Raw genomic sequence first — 24,390 nt, 5'->3', positions numbered from 1 at the left:
ACAATTCAAAGAGCGCGCACAGCGCTTCTACGTGCCAAATTTTTTTCCAAATCTTATATTTTTTTGCTCAATTAATTATCTTTCGAAATTGTCTTTTTAAAGTTTAGTTTGATAACGTCATCATGCCAAAAAATTAGAACATGTGTGTCCCGTAATTTCACCTATGCTACACTGTATATAGATATACAGTATATACTGTACATATTGTATATGGCATATAGGCACAACTCAGCACTATAAGCATATAATAGGATGGCATACATCAACATTTTCCGATCGTATGTAACGTACGTGCATGTTTTAAAAAAATTAATTTCAGTAAAATGATAAAAATGATCACCTATAATTCGTCAAAGTGACGAATTAAATTCTAGTTTATTTATTACATTTGTTTATTTTTATCCAGCTTGTAGAATTATTACTAAGGCATGGGGCAGACCCATTACAGCGTAACCAACGAGGATCTTCACCGCTAGATATTGCCAACATCCCCGAGATTATTGCACTTTTGAAAAACGAAATAATCGAGTCTGCTGGTAGTGATTTATCTACACCAGAGGTGCGCTCTCCGACTTCACCAGAAAGTTTGGCATCAACTGACGAAATCAATCAGGTGAAGGATAAACATGACATCATTACTGGTAAATATAACCATCTTTTTAGTTTATTTGTGTGCTTTTGTTGATCTCTATTAATTACTTACTACTTAGTGCGGGATACCCAAAGTTATTTGACTAGATTGGCTTTCTATCTGCCATTGTGACAGCCAGTTCATCTCTCTGCATACCAGTCTCTATTGAATACCAGTAAATCTTACCATTTCCTATTTAATTCAAACGAAGCTTTTGTTTCAGTCTTTTGTTCTCAATTTATTCAGATCAGATGCAAAGGGAACAAATAAGGTTGTTAATACATGATAGTTTCTGTAACAAGTTTATTTTGCATATTTCATTGAGTTTGTTTGCTTTTAATTCAAATTCTGTTCCATACAAAATCTAAAATTACCTTTTTAAACAACATATTCTTTGTTTTCAAAATCAAAAGGTTAATCGGCAATTTAGTGACTTCTCTCATTTTGGAATATTGTTGTTTTGTTAGATGGAGATGATGTTGTTATCACACCATCATGTGTCCTGTCGTACCATGTATCGTGACATTTAGAAATAATATAATAAAAAAGTTTATGTTTGTATGTTGTTTAGGTAAACCAATATGTAACGAACCACAAATAAATATAAATTGTTTTTTCTTTCAGAGAGAGCCGTTAAGCTGCCTGTGCATGCAAAAACAACAGAGAATAAGTTGACATTACAGTGGAGCGCAGCACGTAAATCGGACAAAAATATCACGACCATAGTGGATATACCTCGCGAACTGACCAAGGTAAACGACCGTGATACTCCCAATTCGCTGACTTCTTCCTCTGACAGCGATCTCTTTGACCCAGGTTTGAATTCTTGTGTCACTCTAAAACAAAATATAGAAACAAAAAACTTGAACAATTTGAAAGATAGGAAGTCAGAAACAGATTTAGATGATCGCAAATGTGTGAACGAAACACAGCGTCTCAAATCGGATTTATTGATATCGGAAGCAAATTTACTGATATCGGACGATACAAAATCAGAAAGTGAAAAGAAATCGGAAGAGAATGTAACAGCAGACAGTACAACATCAAACGATAGAAAAGACTCTCAAAGTGATTTAGGATCTTGTAATAGGACTAATAATAATTGCGATGATCAACATCCACAGTTAATTGCACCAGCGTCTGCGAGTAGTTCAACGGCAGTGGCTAGTTCTGAGTTGTGCGTATCGAGCCCACTTATTGTGTCACCATCCCCAGACATGGAAATAAAGAGTGACCTACGTGGAGAAAACAAAGAAAATATCACGCTAGGAATGTCTCATGATCAGTCAGTCGAACACAGAACGTACACGGACCACGCTGATTCAGAGCGAATGCTTGAAATTACGAATAGTCATCCAATTGAATATGAATTTGCATTGAACAGTACACTTACTGAAAAACATGTATCTAGCATAGATGATAAAAAGACATTACAGGAACCAGTTGATGTATGTGCAATTTCTGAGACTTTCACATCAACCGATAGTATAACTGGAGAATTTGCGGCGCAAAGCTCTCCGGTCGAGGAACAAGACCGACGAGACTCTTCTACAAGTCCAACGTCGGTAGCGAGTAGCGGAAGTAAAGACCTGTCGGCAAAACATCATCATAAAAAGCATAGAGACAGACACAAAAAGAAACGACATAAAGACCATTCGCATTCTAATCACAAAAGCAGTGGTCCGGTGAAAACGGAAAAAGAGGAAACGATTAGGATACGTGAAGAAACGTCGTCGTCGGTAGGAAACATTCCACAGGCCACAATGGAAGTGGATGAACGGCCATTGACAGCTGGCAAACAACCAAAGCAGGCCAATGACACGCCAAGGGAATACTACATTGTTACCTCTCCAACGTCCAGTAGTAACGACGCTGGGGAAATAAAATCATTATTACTTAAAATCCGAGGGCCTGGCTCGGTTAAGCATAGAGACGCAACAAACTCTAGCGGAGAATCGGGTAGAAATACCGATTCGGAAGATGCGCCTTTTGACCAATCTGAATTTAAAAACATTGAATCTAATTTTAATGACAATGATCAGAAAATAGAAAATATCGGTGAAACGTCCACGTCTCACGGTAAAAGTTCACCGAAGCCAGACGCAGTAGAAGAAAAAACACACAAACCTACAAGATCGTTACGATCAAATACCTCACAGTTAAACAATGATACAGAAAATGTTGACAAAGAACCGGTTTTAAATCAACCAATGACAAGAAGTCGTAAGAGTCAACAACAGGATACAGTAGAAACAAATCAAATTGAATCGCATCCACGTAAGCGAAAGATTGCACGACCGAGAATTGTTCAGGAAGAACCGATTATACCATCTCCCCCTTTACACCCCACCCAACATGAACGATTTTTAAATTCAATGAAATTGTTTGTAAACATCAGGGAAAGAATAGCTGCACGTCAGTCGCAGCTGTTCTCAGTACAACCTAAGTTGAGGGCGCCAAATGCTTACCATGAATACTTGATGCATAGGAAGTCATATTTGCTGCAAACAAGTCCAAAATCAAAGGTCAATACAGTTGTACCACAGGTATGTATAATACATTGCTGGCTTTTTAGTCATTCGCATTTCTTTTTATGTATTGGTACAGTATTGTCAATGTGTGGTGAACTGGTTAACATGGGTTTCCAGGGTGAAATTAAGTGCCAAACATCAGAAGTGGTTGCTGCTTAAGTATTGTACCGGACTCAAGAAAACTTGAATTGAACTTGAAATTGGCTTTTCATTATTACCTTTAAATTTAGCACTTTTTTTTGGAGGGCATTGTGAAAGAAATGTGTAAATCTTAGTAGTTTTTAGTGTTCTACAGTAGTTTACTGGACTACAACATTCAGTGTTAAATTAAAGATACCAAACAAACCAAGAATTTTTGCTGTATCATGATAATACCGGACTAAGGAAGACTTAAGAACAAACCAAATAATTTGAGCTATGCTGAAATGCACATAATAAAACAGATATTAATTTTTAACAGATTTCAAAGCATGTGCTTGAGTGTAAGAACTTAGCTTCGTTTGTAACCACTTTATCTCACTTTTTTTTGTGAATAGTTAAGTGCGCCAGAAGATTTGTACGACATCTTGAAAGTCACTTTCATGGAACAAGAGAAAGAACGTCACAGATTGAGAACTAGGCATTGTATAGAAAGGGTAGGTGTAACTATTAACCATTGCATTTCCTTTGGTAACAATCATTTTAAAGTATTAATTTAAGCGATTACAATGTCATTAGTATAACTCATCCACAAAGGATCCGGCCTGCAAGTAAAACACTCATTAATCATGTTAACAAATAACATAAATAGAAATATTTTAACTATAATTTGAAAGCATAAAATATTTTGTGTATGTGATAAATCATGATGGTTTTATACCATTGATTCTACCTATCATCAATTCTTCGCTAATTCCATCCAATCTACGAGTGAAGTGATGCAGTCGTCATGGTAATTCCATTTAGTCAATACAATGACCATAATTAGATGTAGTCTTCAACCTCTGCTATTCAATCAGCTCTTCCAATTGACGAGCAAGAAAATAAATATTACTTAAAGCGGGCCAACGTTTGATGAATTTTTTGTTATCCTACTTTGATTCATATTAATTGTGTAGAGCAGTGCTCTAGGTCATCAAGCTTGTGTTGAATTCTCAAGTAATTATTTGGTGGGTCTGGGGCTATGAGTGCCTGACTAATTTATATCTGGAGGTTGTCAGTTTAAGTTGCACCCAAGAAATATTTAAAAATTAGTTTGCAAGTTTCCAAAATTTATTTATTTGATAAGCTTCACTCACAAAAAAACTATGGTGTGGTCAAATATAAACATTAAACAAAAACTAAACAAAAAGAATATAATGTATATAAAAGTTAATGTATTTAGCATTTGGCAACAGCACCTCATTATGAACCTCATCAAAATCATCAACATGACTCATTATCATCAACATATTATGATAACAACATTACCCATGATGCATATAATGTTATATTTGCTGTAAGTAATGCTCTGTTACCTAAGGATTCATTTATAATGTCGCAGACTTTACATTTCATTAACTGCCAAGAAACTGTATCAAAAATAATCTTTAATAAATAAATTAATCACATTAATTATTATCTAGGCCATATATTAAAAAAAAAACAATTTATCATCTATATGCATATATATTTGCATATATATTTTTATCTTTAAACAACCATGCAAATTCACTCTCTCTTATAATATTATATAGATATATATTTGCTATGCAACTTAAATTATATTAAATATAATTTTCCAATCGGAAATATTTATGTATGGTTTAATGGCTCGTACATACTGCAGTTATTACAATTTTTTTTTCTATTGTTTCATAAAAATCCATATAAATTTCTATTTTCTGCTTGTTGTTTACAGGAAAAATTGATGTTAGCCGTTGAACAGGACATTGTCCGAGTGCATGGCCGGGCAGCGAGAGCAGGAGCCAATCAGACGATTCCATACAGTGCATGTTCATTCCTCAAGGATTTGGAGATTTACAACATGCCAGACCCTGTGGTAAGTTAACATTTACAAGCAACATGGTCTCGCCGCCGGCGCCGCCAAAAACGTCAACATATGTCTCAATTCCAAGTTATTTATGTCCCGTGATTTATTATGAATTTATATGTGATAAGATGGTGAGATAATGACCAGAAAGTTTTACATTAGGTGCATTTTTACACTACGTCGCAGACAATCAATCAATTTGCAAATTAATATAAGAAAAATTGATTGAAAAAAAACATTGACATTTTCACCAAGTAAAATAAATAATGATCTAAGCTATTAAGAACACCTAAATCTTACAGAAAGTGAGAAACAAAAAAAAACCAGAAAGATTAAACAATCTAAAATCTGACAGTGTCATCTATCAACTCACTTTGATATTGCATTATTTCTCTCTAAGCATTTTGTCCATTACAGTACTATACAATTGATTATCATTCGATTTGATGATTCTTTCATTTCTTTAAATATAATCAGTACTTTAAAAAAACTTATGTTGTGTATTTTGTATTTTATTGGGATTTCAAATTGCCTAATATCAACTAGAATTATTTTGTCCAGCTAGAAGGGTTACCCTTTCAAATTAATCAAAATAAATATTACAAATGTTGATTTTACAAACATTGATTTATGAATATTCTTAAATGACATAGGTGCAAGAAGACAACAAGAGCAGCATTAGAGCACGTTTCAATGGCCGTCAATTCATATCCTGGTTGCAGGATGTAGATGCCAAGTACGAAAGAATCAAGGTATGTTAAGATGAAACACCACTTGACTTTTTTTTGCAATGAAAAACGAATTAAGAGACGGTAACTATATAACTATAACATAAAATTTAATGACAAAAAAGATGGACAGTTTGAAACCGTCATGGAACCATTCTCAAATTAGAAACTGAAAGTATTAATTAATTACACAACTTACTCAAATTTTAAACCAATCAATGATCTATTCAAAGTGCCATTTAGATGTTAGAAATCCATTATATTGTAGTACAGATATATTAATTATTATTTTAAAATCTAGATACCTGTATAACAATTTAAATATCGGTAAGAATATTTTAGGCTTGGAATCTTCTGATGGTGCAGTCCCAACCTCAGGGACTCTCATAAAATATATATATATATTTTTTTATTCTTGTTTACTTAGGAGGACCTTTTACGACGTCATGAACATGAGGCTTCGTCCTTGTACGCAATTCAAAAGTTAGAGTGGGAGACGAGGCTACAGGAGCTGCATCAATGGGATGTGAAGAGCCCACCAACAATCAACCGAACACACGTCCCTGTGGTCCTAGTTGATAGAGACTTTGATCTGCTACCAGCCTAGAGTTCAATATATGATTGTAGATGATGATGTAGATGAATGAGCCATAAACTGAACATGTCTCCCTCTCATCATGCTGAGAGGTTTGATCTGCTACCAGCCTAGAGTTCAATATGTGTTTGTAGATGAATGAGCCATAAACTGAACATGTCTCCCTCTCATCATACTGAGAGGTTTGATCTGCTACCAGCCTAGAGTTCAATATGTGTTTGTAGATGAATGAGCCATAAACTGAACATTTCTCCCTCTCATCATACTGACAGGTTTGATCTGCTACCAGCCTAGAGTTCAATATGTGTTTGTACAATCATACACTGAACATGTCTCCCTCTCATCATACTGAGGGGCTTCGTCTCCTACCAGCCTGGAGTCGGTGTGAAATAACTGGCAAAAACACCTTGGTGGTCCTCGTTGACTTTACTACTAGCCTAGAGTTGATTCGGTGTAGTATGTTGTCCAATCAAGGAATTTAGCTTGGCAAAAATTAACTTAACAGCAGCAGAATAGGTGTACCTTCCTTCGCAAACATCGAAACTTAATAATCAAAGAATGTAATATCAGATGTATGTGTGTGGTATTATAAAAAAGAAGTTATATTGTAGCAAAGAGCTAAGTTTTAGTAACAATTTGAAACCTCTAAAATTGATTTTATTGTTTTAAAAGCAAATATCACAAATCATAATGTAAAGGTTTGTCCAATATTACAATATTCTATCTTTTGGCAAAACATACATGTTATTAAACATTTTAAATATCTGACATTTTAACATATACAGTTAATTGAATTACAAATACTAGTTGTTTTAAAATAAAGATCTGATATTTCTCTAATATTATATATAAATATGACATCCAAAGAATAAATAAGTTAGAGGTAACGCTTATAAGCTACTGTGATTCACTTACGGCTATCCACTAGTGTTGTATGGAATAGATACGCTACGTGTTATAACACGTTCTTAGAGGCAGGTGCATGATTAGTATATCAGATACATTTGATTGAATTGAATATAGTAGTTAATGAAAGAATGAGTTACCATGAAGAGGTAAAGATGATCTGCAAAGTGTATTGTTACTGTGTATGAGGAGGAAGGTCAGATATGCGTGTTTTCACAACACGTTTTATTACATGTATATCAATCCAATGTTACATGTTAAATCTACTTTAGGATACAGAAAATGTGCATATTTTCCATATATGGTATGCTAACATGTATCTTTTATACCTAGCCTCAGATATACAGAGAATTAACGTCAGATAACAAATACGTGCTGTTAGCACGTACTAAGTATTTCACAAATCCTTAGTCAGATTTTAAAATCAAGTGTGTGATATTGTTATTCAGTGACTACATTGTATTGGTACCTCTAGTGTCTAAATCGATATTATTAATGTATTTTGTTATTGGTCAGGTTAACAATGTCCTTATTAGGATAATAGTTTCCTTATTAGGATTACAGTGTCCTTATTAGGATAATATATTTCTTTATATGGATAATATTATCTTTATATGGGTTTAGGTAACCCATCAAATTCATGATTGCATTTCTGTAATAGATGATTCAACCATACAGTTTTGAGTTTAAATTGATTGAAACAAAGAGTCATGACATATTTTTGCTATTTAATTTATTCGTTGTTAATTTTCAATTGATTTATTGTGTAATCAGAGTTACTTAATGTGCACACGATCATATAAATGATAATTTTAATCATTTTTAAGGATTTCAATTCTTATATGAAGTTGTTGATACATTGCACATTTTTTTGTTAATGAAAATAATTTGTTGAGAGTATCTGAGGATAGCTGTAATTGAACCATTCACTGTACAATTGTTGTATATATTCTGTGTACATATTAGAGAGATGTATTTTTGCAGATAAGTCCTGTGTTGTGTTAAAATGCTACAAACATGACAAATTGCCTTAAATTCTTGTTCAATATTTTCTTTTTTGGTAAAATCTTTTGAAAGTTACCAATTATTCTACTACATGATTGAGATTAATTCTTACAATCTTCAATTGCAGAATTTGTTTCGATTATTTTGAAAAAACTACACAAGGGGGTTTTAATTAGTTTGAATGATTGATTTATGATCAACATGAATAAATAAATAAATATTTGTAAAAGGCCATATTCTATTGCCCTCAGTGATTATATGCTCTCTCAAGAATTTGGGAACTTTTGAGATTGTGTTCAGATTTTCATAGTCCGTTATTGTCAACTGTATATTCTACCCATTTTAAACCTGTCTGATCATTTGTATATTAGTTTAATTGTGTGTTATGTTTTAGTATCATCTTTTTTCTTCCCACTTGGTTATATGTTAAATGTTATTGCTCAACTGATACTGCCATCGGTCCTTACCTATTTACAATTAATATTGATGTGGTTTTTTTCCCTGATTTTATAACCTTATTTCGTTTAAACCTTTGTTAATTTTTGTTTCATCATCAATAATTTTGGTTGTTTTATATAATATGTCTGTTGTTATAAATTGTATTTGTTAACAGTAGTTAAGAGTTGGTTAATTTTGAACCTACCCTTAAACCTCTAGGATGTAACGCAAGGACGTAAGCTGCAATGCACTCAAATTGACCAATGACAAATGACAGTTGGAATAAAACATCGCTTTTGATTGGTCAATTTGCTTGCTTTGCAGCTTACATCCTTGTGTTGCGTCCTAATGGGAACCTATCCTTAAACATTACTTTATTTGACCAAATAACAATTTAGACTTTTTAAACCTAATTGCGCAAGAACTAGAATCATATGGTCATATAAACAAATTTTGATGCATGTGCGACACAGCGTTCGTAATTGTCAATAACTTTGTCATTAGTTGAGCTTAAGAAACATAAGTTGAGGGTAAAGAAAGTCAGAAATGGATACTGTTAACATACAGTGTGGCAACCCAGACCATCTTGTTTTTAGGGAGTGGATGTGTACAGGGCCAGCCTTCAATTCAACCTTTTGTTAACTTTTTATTTGTATTGTCTAAAAGTTTTAGCACTTTACAATTGCGAGGTTTTATGACTGTATATATTCATTAGTTGTTCGTTCTATTAATTGTACATAAATTATTAATAATCGATCACTTGATTATTGATTATTGATTGATTGATTGACAGCCGCTTTTGTTCAAATCAATAATTTCCATGTCTGATATTTATGGAATCTGCTTCATAATCAACATTTCTGTTATAGGAAATATGATAAATAAAAAAAAAACTCATGTCGTTACAATATGTCTAATTGCGTTTTATTCATGAATGTAAAAGTTTAAACAGAGTGGCGACCTTGTGCATTCGTCAGCAAAATCTTTCACTACCTCTCCCTTTCGATTGGACAATTAGTTTTCGATGGACTTTAATCGTCAGTTTCTGAGGGACACAATCATTTTATATACACTGTATATGACCAAGAATAATCCCATCCTCATCAAGTATAATCCCAGCCTCTACTTCAGGCTGAACATTGTCACAGGATTTTGGACACATTTCCATTGTTAAAATTAAGTGTAATTCCTCCCCTAAGACCCTACCCAGACCCTAGAGTACCAATTGGTATTTGTTTCATTTAAATGTCAATATATTATAGTTATGGCATGAAGTAAAATTATAAATAAGGTCACTGGTAGTATTTCTACAATTTTATAAATTCTAATAAAAAAGATTACTTTAAGAACAATTTTAATTAATGTGTGTAAGAAAAAGTGAAACATTTTAGATGTAAAACCAAAGAAGATACCATACTGTACATCCCCGTGATTCTCTACCAAAAACTTAGATGGGGAACTGGATTGAACTGGATCGAGTCGGTGGTTGCAGCTTGCAGACGACAGACGATGACTTTTGACCAATCAGATCACTTTATTGTTTGAGGAAAATACCGCTGTCGATTTTTGAATTACCTACAGAAAGCAAGCCAAAAGGTGAGTTAAATGACTGTTTTGAGAAGATCTATCTGTGTACACATAATAACTATCTATTACTTAAATATCTAGTTACAGAATAATGGATGTATTGGTAGATTTAGTTGATTAAAAATAAAGATATGGCTAGGCTAATCGCTAGTAGGCCTCCACTTTCTTTCCGCTAAAATGCTCACGTCTCGGCTCATCTCGGATTGGGCGTGATGGACTTAAATTCTTTCTGGTGTTAGCCTAGCCTAGACTAACCCTTTTGCTTGGTATTTTAATTATTTAATTAGTTAATTTATTAGTCTCTATTCTAAAGACAACAAAGAACAAAGATACCATGAAATAATTTATATTAGACGGGGTTTAGTGGTCGATAAGCTTTAAAAAAGTTAAGTGTGGTATTCGTCACGTGTCCGCGATCGCGAATTTTGCTCGTACCGGTAAACAGCGGCAGGCGATTTTTTTTCGACGAGAGAACACGATGGACTCGACTCAAATGTTCGAATTTGGGTAGCCTAGGCCTAGAAAGTGCTTGAAGAAGAAGTCATTATCATTCGTTATGCATCGTAGTCTAGCAGATGACAGACTTGACCAATCAGATTTTTTTAGACAAGTAGACTACTACAGACGCCAATTTTCGTATCACCACCCAGACCAGAAAGTGAGTACTGTAATTTTGATAATACTTAGACCATGTGTTAAATAGAATATAATAAATACATAAATAAATGCAAGGTAGGTTAGTTAATTATAGGCCTAGGAAAATCGCTAGTGTAGGCCTTTTTGACGCCCATTCTTATGATCTCTGATTGCATTGGATGTGGACTAGGACTAGTTCATCATGGCCTAGACCAAGCATTCTTCTGTCTGTTTAGTTAGTTCAGTTGTTTATTACATGAATTTGGTTGTACTTGATGGCTGAAAATGTGAATGGATTGAGAGTCACTTACACTGCGTTTTTTGTTCACTCAAACTTTAGGAACTACTCACAGTGGAGGTTGTTTGTTTATCCTTATCTATATGACAAAATGTCAACACACATAGTCATTGCCAACAAATATTATTTCATTCAATTTATTATTCCTTAGCAATAATTATTTATGACTTTGATTTTGAATAAATACAGATTTACTATATTATTTTACACTCATTCAGGCTAAGTTCAGTACAGTAAATGAAAACTTTAGTTTATTATAGAGGGAACTCTTTTAAAATTACACAAAACCTGTTTGGACAAATAAACTATGGTATGGTCAGACTAATGTCTTTCTAAATATTACCTAATACCCACCCAATTAAAGTATTAGAAAATAAGTACACATCATCATGATTTTGATATATTTCTTAATACTGTACATGCATTTCATAATCTGACTTAATAACATCCCACAATAAATCGTATATTTACCATCAAATGCTTGAAAAAAAAATTATACCAATAATTGTTTGTTGGGGTAAGGAGACTTAGATTTAGTTTTTGGTTCAGTCAATGCTTAGCACTCGGCATACAATGTAATTTAAATCTGAAGATTAAGGAATACAGGTGTGTACAAAATAACCCAGATAACTAATAAAATCAATTTACTTTTATACAGGTTAAACAGTACATTAACTAAAATGTATTGGAATAAATAAGTATAAACTAAAATGTATTGGAATAAATTGGAGAGGTTTTGATTTCATGATTTAAATTCAAATGAATATTTTTATTGTGTCAACAACAGTAAATCTATCATGATCAGACTCATCATTAAAATACTAAAATAATTTAAAACAATTGTAACAATTATTACATCTTATCTATGTTTCATACTATGTTAAAACGTTCTACCAATTAACATCAGAATGTAAGCTACACCTTTCTAAAGCTCTGTCTACACTATCAAACTAGTTTAACAACAAAGTGTGATGTGCCCAAATATGGTAGTGATATACCCAAATATGGTAGTGATATGACATCATCATGTCCATATATGGGCACATCACATTTTTTTGTCCCTTAAAGTTTGATAGTGTAGACCTTTATTAGGATGTATCCTAAGTATTGATGAATCAAGATGAGGAATTAGTCTCCTTCTTCTTGACCTTTCCTTTGACCTATCCTCTGACCCTGACAAGTAAAGTATAATTATTCTTAGCATCACATGATGCTCAATGTTTTTAATGTAAACGTTTAGTGAATCATTAATTTATTAATGTCATTTAAACATTACGTAGATGTAGGTGGCTTAATAGCTACATAAAATAAATCATTCATTTTGGAATTATTCGTCGTAATTATCATAATTTACTTACAAACCGATGATTTTAAGTTGTGGATCAGATTTTAATACGTATTCCTTACATGTTTACAAATGTTTGTTGAACACATTTATAGTTCCAAAAAAAAAAAAAAAAATTCAACAAAGTTACAACCTGATAAATACTAATAATGCCTTTGTAATGCAGTCTTCAAACATAAAACAGCGAATCTGTTACTCCTGATATTGATTATTTTTCAACTCAACATGAAGATGTGCCCAAATATGGTAGTGATATGCCCAAATATGGTAGTGATATGACATAATGTCCATATATGGGCATATCACATTTCTTTTGTCACATAAAGTTTGATAGTGTAGAAAGAGACATTTTCAACTCAGCATGATGAGGTTCATATGAAAACTTGCAGTTGCTGTTGGGACGGCAAATTTAAATAGTTTTTACTAAAAAAGTTCTCATTTGCATTCTTGTTCAGGTGTCAATTGAAAAAAGATCACCAGCAGATGGTAGCGGTGGCAGGCCACCCGTCACATCTGGTAGAAGGGTTAGGTCCGGTAACTTCTGAATATGACTTTTTAATTCTTTACGCACTGTCGTTACCTTGTTTAATTTTTGTTTGTATTCCTAAGAAAAATATAAAAATAAAAAAAAAACGTTTAAAATTAAATATTCAAAAGGAGAAAAACAATAAAAATGTATGCAGTATAAGTTTATGATGAGCTACAAAAACAATATATATATATATTTTATTATTCAATTTACTGAATGATATTATAATACCGGTAATAATAATAATACAAACACAATAATAAACGCAACAATGGATGGCATAAAATGTATTTCGTTTGCTTCTCGGGCAAGTGTCCTCTTAATTGAGGCGACACAAAGGAGGGGTTACACAGTTTCTTAATAGGGAGGTTTCGCAACCTTACGAATACGATAACGAAAACGGATACGTCACACATTTGTGAAACTTTTGAGCTGATCCCCATTTCATATTCGTAAAGCGTATTTGTGTTGACGAATATCACCAGTCATATTCGTAACTACAAAACGAGTATAGTTTTTGATCTATATTGCACATTTTGCATTTGAATCAGGAATGATTCATGATTATAATATAATTATAGATTTATTAAAAGTAATTTACTAAAGTAATTTACTAAAATGGCAGGTCAATTTTTATAAATAGCAGTTTTTACAGTCCTCACTCGCATTGATGTTACGCTAGGCCTAGGCAGCCAAGCACCAAGCAACACGTACCTGCGCTTCGCTCAAATTTACCGCAGTCATATTTTGGACGGCGCCCTCAATATTTAATTGCCATGCGAAACAGATTTTTACTGGCTTACGAAAACGAATACGTGCGCGTGACGTATCCGTTTTCGTTATCGTATTCGTAAGATTGCGAAACCTCTCTATTACCTCTAATTTTTTCTCAGCCGCTGCAAGTTGGTCTTTTTGTCCCAATCTGTAATCTCTCAGCATTTTCAGAACCCTTTTCCTTTCGTCCATCTCTAAGTCTAATCTTCCGTTATAGTCTGTTAACATTGAAACAGCATCATTTACAAGTGCTGATAACTTGTCTGCTGCATCTTTGTCTAAAAACACAAAATATCAGATCAGAAAATTAATTAAATTTTTTAAATTACAAGCAAACAGTTGGTTAGTTTTAAAATTGTCAACAAGCAATTATGACAAATCTACTACCATATTACTAGTTTGCTAGAGTCTTGTTTGAGAAGGGGAGAAGGTTGTTGTCAAACTTAACTTGAGTATTTGACATTAGATCATCAGAAAAACATTTTTTACACACAAATTACAAGCAGCAAACTGTATTATTTGTATGACATTTGATGAAAATTTAAATTGCTAGGGTGAATTTGAACCTTGTTTGGGGAGGGCAGGAAATTTAACTTGAGTATTTGAGAATAGCAATTTCTTTCTCTAAGCACACGCTACCTTAAACAGTTGTTGACCATTATAAAAAAAAATTCTCTATATAAAATATTTAAATATCAACATTTGGATGCGACGGTTACCTTTAATTCTTTCTAACAAGCTGACATCTTGCACTTCTGGGGGTAGCTTGGCTATTTTTTCTCGGACAGCTGCATCACTAGAAGCTGAGTGTTCCAAATCTCTTAAGCATTGCACCAAAACCTCAGTCTAAGAAGTTAATCAAAACAATTATAAATGTAATTTAGAAATAAATTAAAATGCTGGTATCTCAATATTTCTAGGTATAAACATAACAAATTGATTACAAAAAGTAAACAAAAAAATTAATCTAATTTTAAGTAAAACTATTACTGTTTAGTCTGCTTTTGATTCAAAATTTTCTCTGAATAAATTTATCATTATGCAAAGAAAAAAGACCATATGGCATAGGTTGTATTGTGTTAGATATTTAATTTATTAATTAATTTATTTATTTATTCTGTCTTTATACTGAATAAAGCATTGATTTCCAAAGTGGTTCAGTAGTAGTAGATTTTAATTTCCAGGCATAGAAGACATTATATTTCAGTGATCAAATTTAAATACAATTCCTTATTGTTGTAACACATACAAACTATGACAATATATTTAGTAAAGTTCTGTCTACACTATATATTTAGTAACAGCGAATATTATTAAGGGCCGTTAAAACAAATGTTGCCTCCTCGGGTATCCCAAATGACGGGCTCTACTGTATATGATAATTGATTATTATTGATACAAACCTCTGGCATCTCCCCTGGTATATGTGGCTCTTCTTCATTTAATTCTTTTAGCAGTTCTTGCATTGTTTTCTGCATTTGTTCCGCCGGGTCAGTCTTGGATTTCTTTGGTGATGAGGGTTCAAATTCATTCGGTGGAGAGTCTAACGGAGTGTTGCCTGGTGTAACTAAACATCAATAAAACAAAGCAAGAAGAAACTAAGTGATTTACAAACACAACACAGTCATGAAGCTCTAGAATAGGTTAGTCAGGCGCTAGAGAGGAGTGTTTGTTTGGGATGTGTGATAGGCATGAGAGGAGTGTAAATAATGATGTCAAATTACTGCTGTAAAAAAAAAAAATGTACAAATTATGATGATGAGGTTAGATAAAGTTAAGTTTGTGATCAACCTTGTCAAGATAGGAACTTGTAACAGTCCTTTGATCTTATGTCTGGCTGTGACAAATACCAACAGTACTGTACTGTGGCGCAGTGTCTGTTGAGTGGCGTGGAACTGATCATGTCGCAGCCACAGATAAACCCTTTCATCTCCGGAGCTCAGCGTGCTGTTATTAGATTGCCTTGATCAAACTCCTTAAGTTCTTACCAAATGTTGCCTGCAATTGCTTGATGAGAGTAGCCTCAAACACACCTCTCTCAGCCCAAATTGTACATACTCGTTCCATTGACTTTTTGGTTTTCTCGTCTGTAACACTACAAAAGTATCAAAACCGTTTACTAAATAAGCAACATACAGTACAGGAACAGGAAAAGTGAAACAATAATATAAAGTAGTGAATATTATATTACTATTATTGACTCATGTTGTAAAACCTCAAAACATGTACTGAATTGGCTTCTTTTACTCACCTCACTACATGCATAAATGCACTTTCCATAACATTTTGAAACTCCTTGGTGAATTCCTGGCCTTTCTTCTTACTGTTCTGAACAATATCATTAGCCAAGTAAACAAACAGAAGCTTTCTGCTTATTTTTGCTATAAAAAAACAAATATTATCAATGCATTTTATTGATGATAAATTGGGTTCTTTAAAGTGCACACAGGCAAACTGGACCTACAGTTTATAGTCCTTATCCGAGAAGACTTGTTCCACCACACCAGAACTAAGAACGAACCCGAACGCCGATATTGTTGGCTCTTTAGATACGTTAAACAGAGCCCTGTATGTATGATACAACATGGAGGTATACCTCCCCCTGGATGCAGTATGCACATTTTTTCTCCCTTTTTGAGACACCATTTTCTTTATTTTTTGTGTAGTTTTTTTTTTTGATGATGGATCTAAACAACTCCTGCTTTCTAGACATATAACAACATACATATAGGCCTATATATATATAATACATTATTACAATCTTCGCATACAAAAGGCTTAGGCTAGCTAGTTGTTGAGATTGAGGGTTGGCTTCTTATGTTTATCCTCTCTGAAACCTAACGAAGAAGAAGAAGGTCAACAACATGTTTGATTTTTTAGGCTGGCTGCTAAGTAAATAAAACTATACTCACTTTTCTGAAGCTCTGCATGCCAAACATTCACAATAGATTTAGCATGTTTTCTGTGATGAATAAGCCACAAAGAAAGTGTTTGGATGCTTTGTTGTGAATTGCTTAGGCTACCTAATTTTTCTTTTAATACACTTTCTGAAAACGTAGACATCTTGAATGCACTTCAGCTGCAGCCAGATGTTTGCAAAAATGTAAACTCGTTTTAATGTTCGAGGGACCCTGGCCTAAGAATAAATCCAGACGTCTTGGTAACATGTAAATAATGTAATCAGATTATAAATCTATTTATCTATGACTAATTACTTTAAATAACATATTTATGTTTAAAATATAGACTTTATTAATAATTTAATATGATTAAACAATTTAAGCATTAAAAATTAAACTTTAAATTCAGAAATAAAATTACCAACAGTTGCAAAAAGACTAGAGTAACATTGGCATATTATTGAGGGCGCTGTTTGTAAATGAAAAAAATAAAGGAAAAAAAACAGTACACAAAATATTTCAACAAAATGCCATACGCAAATCAACCTACAATTCGAATAACAGATTTAACAGAAGATAATGTTAAATTTGAAATAGAAAATACGGATCTTAGGTAAACCTTTCAAATGTTTTTTTGTAAAATTCGGAAAACCAATGCATGAAATAAATGCAAGTAACCTAGGCCTGTGCCCGACACCTTATTCGTTTTACATGTGTGGTGTGGAGGAGTGAACAAGACTGTTTATCGGTGGAGAAAATGATGGGTAGCTTAGGCTATTGTTAGACATAGGCCTAGCCTACACAACTTTAAAAAGAAGATAGATCGTTTTTAATTTATAATTGATATGATTATATATTTGTGACATAGGCCTACAGCAACAAAACATATTTTAACATTAACAACAGTCAGCCTGTGTTTTTACTTTTTGTGTATATTATTATAATATGAATGATATAATATAGTATACTTTAGTTATGTTTCTTGTAGCTCTAGTGTAGTAGGCCTAGTAAATAGATCGTAGACGTATTTTTGTTTACACGATAATATATAGGCCTACCTACCTAGAGGACAGGTTTATGGCGAAGGCAGCTGTTTTAAATAAACAAAATACGTTTTGTGTGGTCAGTTTTAATTTGATTGGAGGTATTTGTATATAATGTTTGTTAATTGGTTTTTAATTTCTATTTTTAGCGTTGCAAATTCTATAAGAAGAGTCTTCATAGCTGAAACACCTACATTAGCCATTGACTGGATTCAGATAGAGGCTAATTCTACAGTCCTCCATGATGAATTCATTGCACATAGAGTTGGTAAATAATCATAAATCATACACAACTTTGGCTAGAATGAATCATCTCATAATTTTTTAAATAAACTAGTTTGACATTGGTAAAATCATGGGCCTGGATTGTTGGTACCACCTCATTAAAATTGTTTGCTACCCAACTTTTATATTAGTTGAAACAAAACCAAAATAAGTTTGATTAAACACCATATTACAGCAAGAAGTTAATATCTTCTATCTTAACTTTGTCTTTCATGTCTAATTTGCAGGGCTTATTCCACTGACAAGTGATGACATAGTTGATCGAATGGCCTATCACAGGGTAAGTATTCACAGAACAGCTTAATCTACCTGAGATTGACCAGGATATACCTGTTATATTTACTCTTCTTGCTCAATTCTAACAATATAACCATTTTAAAAATCACTCTATGATCATTTTAGCTGCTGTAATTTTCATACTTTGTATTTTAAATTGTAGGACTGTACGTGTGAAGAGTTCTGTCAGGATTGTTCAGTTGAGTTTAATCTTCATGTAAAAAATGACGAGGAGGGACCGCGTCATGTGACCTCCAGAGATCTTAAGTCATCTGACCCACGAGTAGTTCCGGTGAGTGTGTTGTTAATACAAAAGTGTGAAACCAAGTTTAGTTTATATTCGAAAGTCTAGCTTATATAACTAATTTTAATTGTTTTAATTGATTTCCCTTTTGATTCTAAGTATTTTTTTTTCATTTAATTTTTTCATTATTTTATTTTTTTAATATTTATATATTGTATTTATTTTAATTTAATTTTTAATTGTCTTCTCTTATATTTTATCTCTTACATGTTATTGTCAAATTGTATTGTTGTGAGGGTCCCTAATGGTCAGCTTCGGATGGATGGACCACCCTCGTTAAATGTTGAAATAAAATAAGTAATTTTGCAAAATCTTTTTCACGGTCAAAAAGCATCATGAAAACAGGAATAGACAACCTGAGGACTATATTTTAAATGTATATTGTTATTTTTTCTTAGACTCCATCAAGTACAAGAGAAGATGAATCAAGTGAATATGGAGAGACAGATGGTAAGGTGATAGAGGGCAGCAGACAGCTTTGTGTAAATTCTGTCTACCATCTGCCTTTAATAGATCAGATCATTGAATTCAATTTAATCATTTTACAATGAATGAATAAAATCAAATTTTTATAATAAAGCCTATTTAAGTTAGGTACCGTATGTATTAGGATTTTATTGGAATTTAATTTTATGGAAATTTACCAAGAAAAATTCTAGATTTAGAAAGATAAAGACAACCGTAGTTTGAATATTTTGTTGTTTTACTTTCAACAAACTTTCTACTTTTGTTTTCAGATATAATGATTGTAAAATTAAGGAAAGGGCAAGACTTAAAATTAAAAGCTATTGCCAGAAAAGGTTTTGGAAAAGAACATGCTAAGTGGATCCCAACTGCAGCGGTGGCGTTTGAGTATGATCCTGACAACGCTTTCAGGCATACTGTATACCCTAAGCCGGAGGAATGGCCAAAGAGTGAATTCTCAGAGCTTGAAGATGATGAATGTAAGTTTCAGTGTTCCTCAACTTCCCCATTTTTTTGTTGTAATATTCAGTCTTTTAACTATAAGATTGTTATTTCAGATTCTGTACACTTTATAAGGTGTATAAATGTTTCTAAATAAATCATTTAAGCTTAGCCAAACTGGTAGACTGATCAAATCAAAACACTAAATGTTGCCAACAATCTTTGTTTATAATTCAATTCACATATTTAATAGCAAGTTCGTAAGATTTATTGGTTAAACGCTTTATTTGTATTCATGGTTTATTGTATGTAAATCAAAATGTAAACAAACCTCGTTGTTAAAATGAAAATAAATAATATTGTATCGTATTTGTGATGAACTTTAGTTTACAGATGGTTGATAAATAAAAAAGATTACAATTACATCATAATAATGAAAGTAAATAAGAAACAATGTATTAATGTGTCTATTTGTTTCAATTTCAGTACAAGCACCGTTTGACCCATCAGATAAGCCCAACAAGTTTTACCTTAATGTTGAATCATGCGGCTCACTCAGACCAGAGAACATAGTACTTTCCGGCTTATCTGTGTTAAAGAAGAAACTAAGTGATTTACAAACACAACACAGTCATGAAGCTCTAGAATAGGTTAGTCAGACGTTAGAGGGGAGTGTTTGGTTTGGGATGTGTGACAGGCATGAGAGGGGATAAACATACAATTTTGTGTCAAATAGCATTTTCTTCAAGTAAAATCTGTTCATTTCATCCATTAAATGACCATTTTGGTATTTTATTGATTCATTTACTGACTTATCGCTAGAGGAGTGATTGTTTAGGATGTGTCAGGCATGAGAGGGGATAAATACATAGGCAGTAAAATTGCATTTTCTTTAAGTAAAATCTGTTCAGTTCATCTATTAAATGACCATTTTGGTATTTTGATAATCAATCTGCTGACTTTTTTTCTTGGTTTGTCTACATTATTGATACATTCATACATAATACACTGGCAAAGATACCCGCCTTAGAGAGGGTACCCCAAGCCTCTCACTTTGGAGCGGTTTTCAAGCCTTTCTAATACAAGTGGGGAAAAGTTCAAAATTGAAACAGCATTTTTTTTGCCGTATTTAATAAAAAATTGCGGTTAGATTTCAAATATAATGCTGTAAAAATACACTTCCTAAATATAACAAAACAGTAACAAATCTCTATTGTTATTTAATATCCAGGAGTTATTTTCATGTACAAAGAATCTGTGTTAAAAGCTTTATAAGTATAAATAAAAATAGTGTAGGTGTATAAAACACATGTGAATGCTTCATTGTACAATTGACTAAGTTGTTGTGTTGTTTAAAGTTTATTCTTCCGTCTTTGTGTTTCTGACCGTTTAAGTCGTCCTTTGTGTACTTTTTTAAGTTTAAATTTAGAAGGAGTTTCAATTTGGTGTCAATACCAGTATCATTTTTTACCATTAAATTTTGTATGATAGAAGTTTTACGTGTATTCTTTTTCTATTAATCCTGCTTTTATTGTGAACTCTAGCAAAGGTTCACACCAATACAAAAAATATCAACATTTGTTAATAATAATATAGAGCTATAATTTGAATATGACATTTTGAATTCAACTTTTGGAAAAGAGGAAGGAAGTAGCTAGTGACCTTTGAACTTTGGGAAAGGAGGAAAAGGAAGTAGCTAGTGACCTTTGAACTTCCTGTTTCTTGTCCTTCCACCACTGGAAAATTTGTTTTTGTGTTCTATGGATAATCTATGTTGTCCGTATTACTTGAAACTTCCCACCCTTTCTGCTTTTAACAAGTGTTCGAAAGCCATACATACATACAATCAGGGATAACTCTTCCCTGATACAATTTATATCTTGCCCTCTTACCAAACCAATTCAACACTCTTCGTCTCTCTACATCAACTCATATGCTTATTTTAAAAATAACCTTTAGTTTTAGAGGAAAAAAAAGGAGAGAAAAAATAAAACCTTACTAATCGACTAATAACACATGATGTTATTGCTATTTCGTAATTTGATTTTGAAATTATAATTTATTTATTTTGTATATTTTTGGAAACTGGTCAAACCAAATGTGAAAGTTACTGATAAACAAGTTTATAAATAAACTATTCCAGCTAATACTATCATATGGACCACAAAATTGGCATATATACATATATTTTGGACATTTTATACTGTACATAATCATATTCAAAGTTGGTTAAAATTGCCTTGTATTTTTCTATGTGCATGGCCCCAGGGTGCAACAACCATGAGTTTATCTGGGCCTCTGTGGTTAATCAAGTTAAAGATAGCATTAAGTTGAACACAACTTAAAGCTAGTTTATTTTTCAAATCTATGGGTGTGGACAGAATTGTTATAAAGAGGAAATTGGTCTGGTTGTCCAGTTTAAATTAAGTTGGGTGAGATTTATTTTACTAGGCTGCCATTTAAGAATAATGCATCTATCATTGTGGTTTTTGTTGTGAAAGCACAATCTACAATTTTTACATCACAAGAAATCTACATCACAAAGGCTCTATTCTAAAATTTCATTTTAAACCATACAGTACAATACATTCAATAAAATTAAAACCATACATTTATCAAATTGTTAGAAACAGCTGCACACTGTTCTCTCAATTTAAAAATCAATTTTAGAAAATTATGCGAGGTACCAAATACTAAATAATTATGTTAAAGATGTATCTAAAAATACAAAATATAAATATCAAATCAAAATTGTACTTTAATAATACAATTGACAAAATATATAAGCCTCTAATTTCTCTTGTGTAATAAATAAACCAGCTACTCCTGTTACTGTATTTTCTTCCACCATTGTTAGTAAGAAATCTATCATGAAAATCTTGCTGGAAGACCAGCTTAGGGTGAGCATGGAGTACCAAAGAACAGTAGTAGCAATATCAAGGGCATCGTTCACAACAATGATAAGCTTTAGTATACCAGTGTGTTTATGGCCATTTTATAGAGATTATTTCAATATGAAATCATTGTTGAAATAAGGACTTGTTTTCTGTTGTTTGTTATAATAGATTTTCCTAAGCAGCTTAGCGGAGCATATGTATGGCGTAAACATTTGATCGTAATATGTATTAATGTTCGATTTATTTTGAATGTTATCATGTTGTAATAATGTTAACCCAATATTTACCTCAGCATTCCAGGAAGAGGCCTATTACAAAAAAACTAAGTCTAGACAAAAGGTTATGTGAGTTCAAGCTATGTATGTATGTAATAATATCGCTTTCTATTGTCTCTCGTTTATGCAATAAGCACTCCATGCGTGCGGACGAATTGGCATAGCGCCATCTACCACCCACATTCGCTAGAATGTTTTTTTTTTCCAGGCGCCAAATTTAAACGGAGTAAGTACGGTCTGTGATTTAGAAAAGTACCAAATTTGAGGTTTATGCATGGTTTTTTGGTATTATTAGTATTTTTTACATACATGATTTTACATTTTGCTTCATACTAGACAATCTAAACCACAATTTTTTAAAACTACAAAAAATTTATCTAAGTTCTTTTTGAGTAAATTATATACATGTATTTTTTGTGTTTTTAAAGGAAATGATAATTTTATTTTCTTTGATTCATAAAGTCCCATTGGATTATCACTCACATGAATCATGTACAGTATCATTAAATTTGCTGACATAGTCACATAAAATAAATCACCAAGGTCAAAGGTTATGACCATATGTTGGTTTTGAAATGATTGTTGTGCTTCTCAGTTATCTAGTGTTATCAAATTGATATATTATAATTCCAATAAATTCACCTAATCTTAAGAATGTGATTACACCTGAGGGAGGCACAGAAGACAAAGAACCTCAGGTAAATCACCTGATAAATCACTCACTTCACACCAATAAATAATAAAACCATTATCACAGTAACATTGTTATTAATTAATTTCAAAAGATTCTATGATTTTTATAATTTTAATAATAAAAATGTAATGTAAAACTTGAATATTAAGTTTGCGACAGGAAAGAGCTGGTTATGTTGCGAGGCTGGTAAAGGGTGGTACTGAAGGCTGGCCCGGGGATTAGTTGGGATGTTGATGGGTGGAAAACCAATGAAATAAATTGCTGATTTCAACCAAAAAAATAAAATGCAAATTGATGACAAGTATGTCATCAGCTTTTGATTTGTTTTAAACATTTTCGAGGTTGTAGTTTTAAAAAATGATTTTTTTCATGAATATGATTAGAAAAATGAAGATTTATTCATTTACTGATGGTAATAATGATGTGAGTAGATAGTAAATTCTATTTCAATATCTTTGTGTAGAATGATTTAAATATTATAATATATCAAAGCTCTGTCTACACTGTCAAACTTTATGCGACAACAAAAAATGTGATGTGCCCATATGGTGATGTCATATATCACTACCATATTTGAGCACATCCTAGTTTTTTTGCAAACTAGTTTTATAGTGTAGACACAGCTTTAGGTCCCAATTCAATCCTGATGGTATACATCCTAATATCCAAGCTCAACAACTGCCGCTAGTTCCAACCGCCGAATGCGATAACAATTCCTGGATGTCCCTCATCCACCACCTTATTTCAAACTATTACAATAATATTACTTCTAGTGCAGTTTTGTCTACCAAGCAAC

At 32.6% G+C, this 24,390-nt stretch overlaps 4 protein-coding genes across 4 annotated transcripts in view; 3 read left to right on the top strand and 1 right to left on the bottom strand.

The window, feature by feature from the left end:
• Positions 1 to 9,746, top strand: part of LOC144849472 (uncharacterized) — a 68,923-nt gene extending 59,177 nt beyond the window's left edge. Inside the window, exons 8-13 of the mRNA XM_078706389.1 lie at positions 407 to 641; positions 1,256 to 3,177; positions 3,699 to 3,797; positions 5,042 to 5,182; positions 5,827 to 5,925; positions 6,329 to 9,746. Of these exons, the coding sequence (XP_078562515.1) occupies positions 407 to 641; positions 1,256 to 3,177; positions 3,699 to 3,797; positions 5,042 to 5,182; positions 5,827 to 5,925; positions 6,329 to 6,508 (2,676 nt within the window). The 3' untranslated portion in view covers positions 6,509 to 9,746. The remainder of the gene's footprint in view (positions 1 to 406; positions 642 to 1,255; positions 3,178 to 3,698; positions 3,798 to 5,041; positions 5,183 to 5,826; positions 5,926 to 6,328) is intronic.
• The window catches only part of LOC144849475 (granule associated Rac and RHOG effector protein 1-like), a 200,218-nt gene that overhangs the window by 129,832 nt on the left and 45,996 nt on the right, over positions 1 to 24,390 (top strand). The window lies entirely within an intron of this gene.
• Positions 11,499 to 17,109, bottom strand: LOC144851172 (regulation of nuclear pre-mRNA domain-containing protein 1B-like). The gene is made up of 7 exons (XM_078708740.1): positions 16,927 to 17,109; positions 16,266 to 16,395; positions 16,003 to 16,109; positions 15,418 to 15,581; positions 14,734 to 14,860; positions 14,117 to 14,292; positions 11,499 to 13,315 (listed from the first exon to the last, which is right to left on the bottom strand). The coding sequence occupies exons 1-7, from the start codon at positions 17,075 to 17,077 to the stop codon at positions 13,163 to 13,165; spliced, it is 1,008 nt and encodes a 335-aa protein (XP_078564866.1). The 5' UTR covers positions 17,078 to 17,109; the 3' UTR covers positions 11,499 to 13,162.
• On the top strand, positions 17,395 to 20,679 carry LOC144849506 (DNA-directed RNA polymerase II subunit RPB3-like). The gene is made up of 7 exons (XM_078706432.1): positions 17,395 to 17,527; positions 18,107 to 18,225; positions 18,470 to 18,522; positions 18,682 to 18,810; positions 19,221 to 19,272; positions 19,560 to 19,766; positions 20,215 to 20,679. The coding sequence occupies exons 1-7, from the start codon at positions 17,442 to 17,444 to the stop codon at positions 20,376 to 20,378; spliced, it is 810 nt and encodes a 269-aa protein (XP_078562558.1). The 5' UTR covers positions 17,395 to 17,441; the 3' UTR covers positions 20,379 to 20,679.

The sequence above is a fragment of the Antedon bifida genome, chromosome 8 (assembly GCF_963402885.1).
Source record: "Antedon bifida chromosome 8, ecAntBifi1.1, whole genome shotgun sequence".
NCBI lineage: Eukaryota > Metazoa > Echinodermata > Crinoidea > Comatulida > Antedonidae > Antedon > Antedon bifida.
This window is presented reverse-complemented; position numbering and strand designations above follow the sequence as displayed.

Excerpts from the sequence above, each read along its gene's own strand:
- LOC144851172 (XM_078708740.1), bottom strand. The coding sequence starts at position 17,077 with ATGTCTACGTTTTCAGAAAGTGTATTAAAAGAAAAATTAGGTAGCCTA. Across the intron at positions 14,861-15,417 it reads TACCAGGGGAGATGCCAGAG|ACTGAGGTTTTGGTGCAATG; the intron begins GTTTGTATCAAT and ends TTAACTTCTTAG. Across the intron at positions 14,293-14,733 it reads CTTGTTAGAAAGAATTAAAG|ACAAAGATGCAGCAGACAAG; the intron begins GTAACCGTCGCA and ends TTGTGTTTTTAG.
- LOC144849506 (XM_078706432.1), top strand. The coding sequence starts at position 17,442 with ATGCCATACGCAAATCAACCTACAATTCGAATAACAGATTTAACAGAA. Across the intron at positions 17,528-18,106 it reads ATAGAAAATACGGATCTTAG|CGTTGCAAATTCTATAAGAA; the intron begins GTAAACCTTTCA and ends TTCTATTTTTAG. Across the intron at positions 18,226-18,469 it reads ATTCATTGCACATAGAGTTG|GGCTTATTCCACTGACAAGT; the intron begins GTAAATAATCAT and ends TCTAATTTGCAG.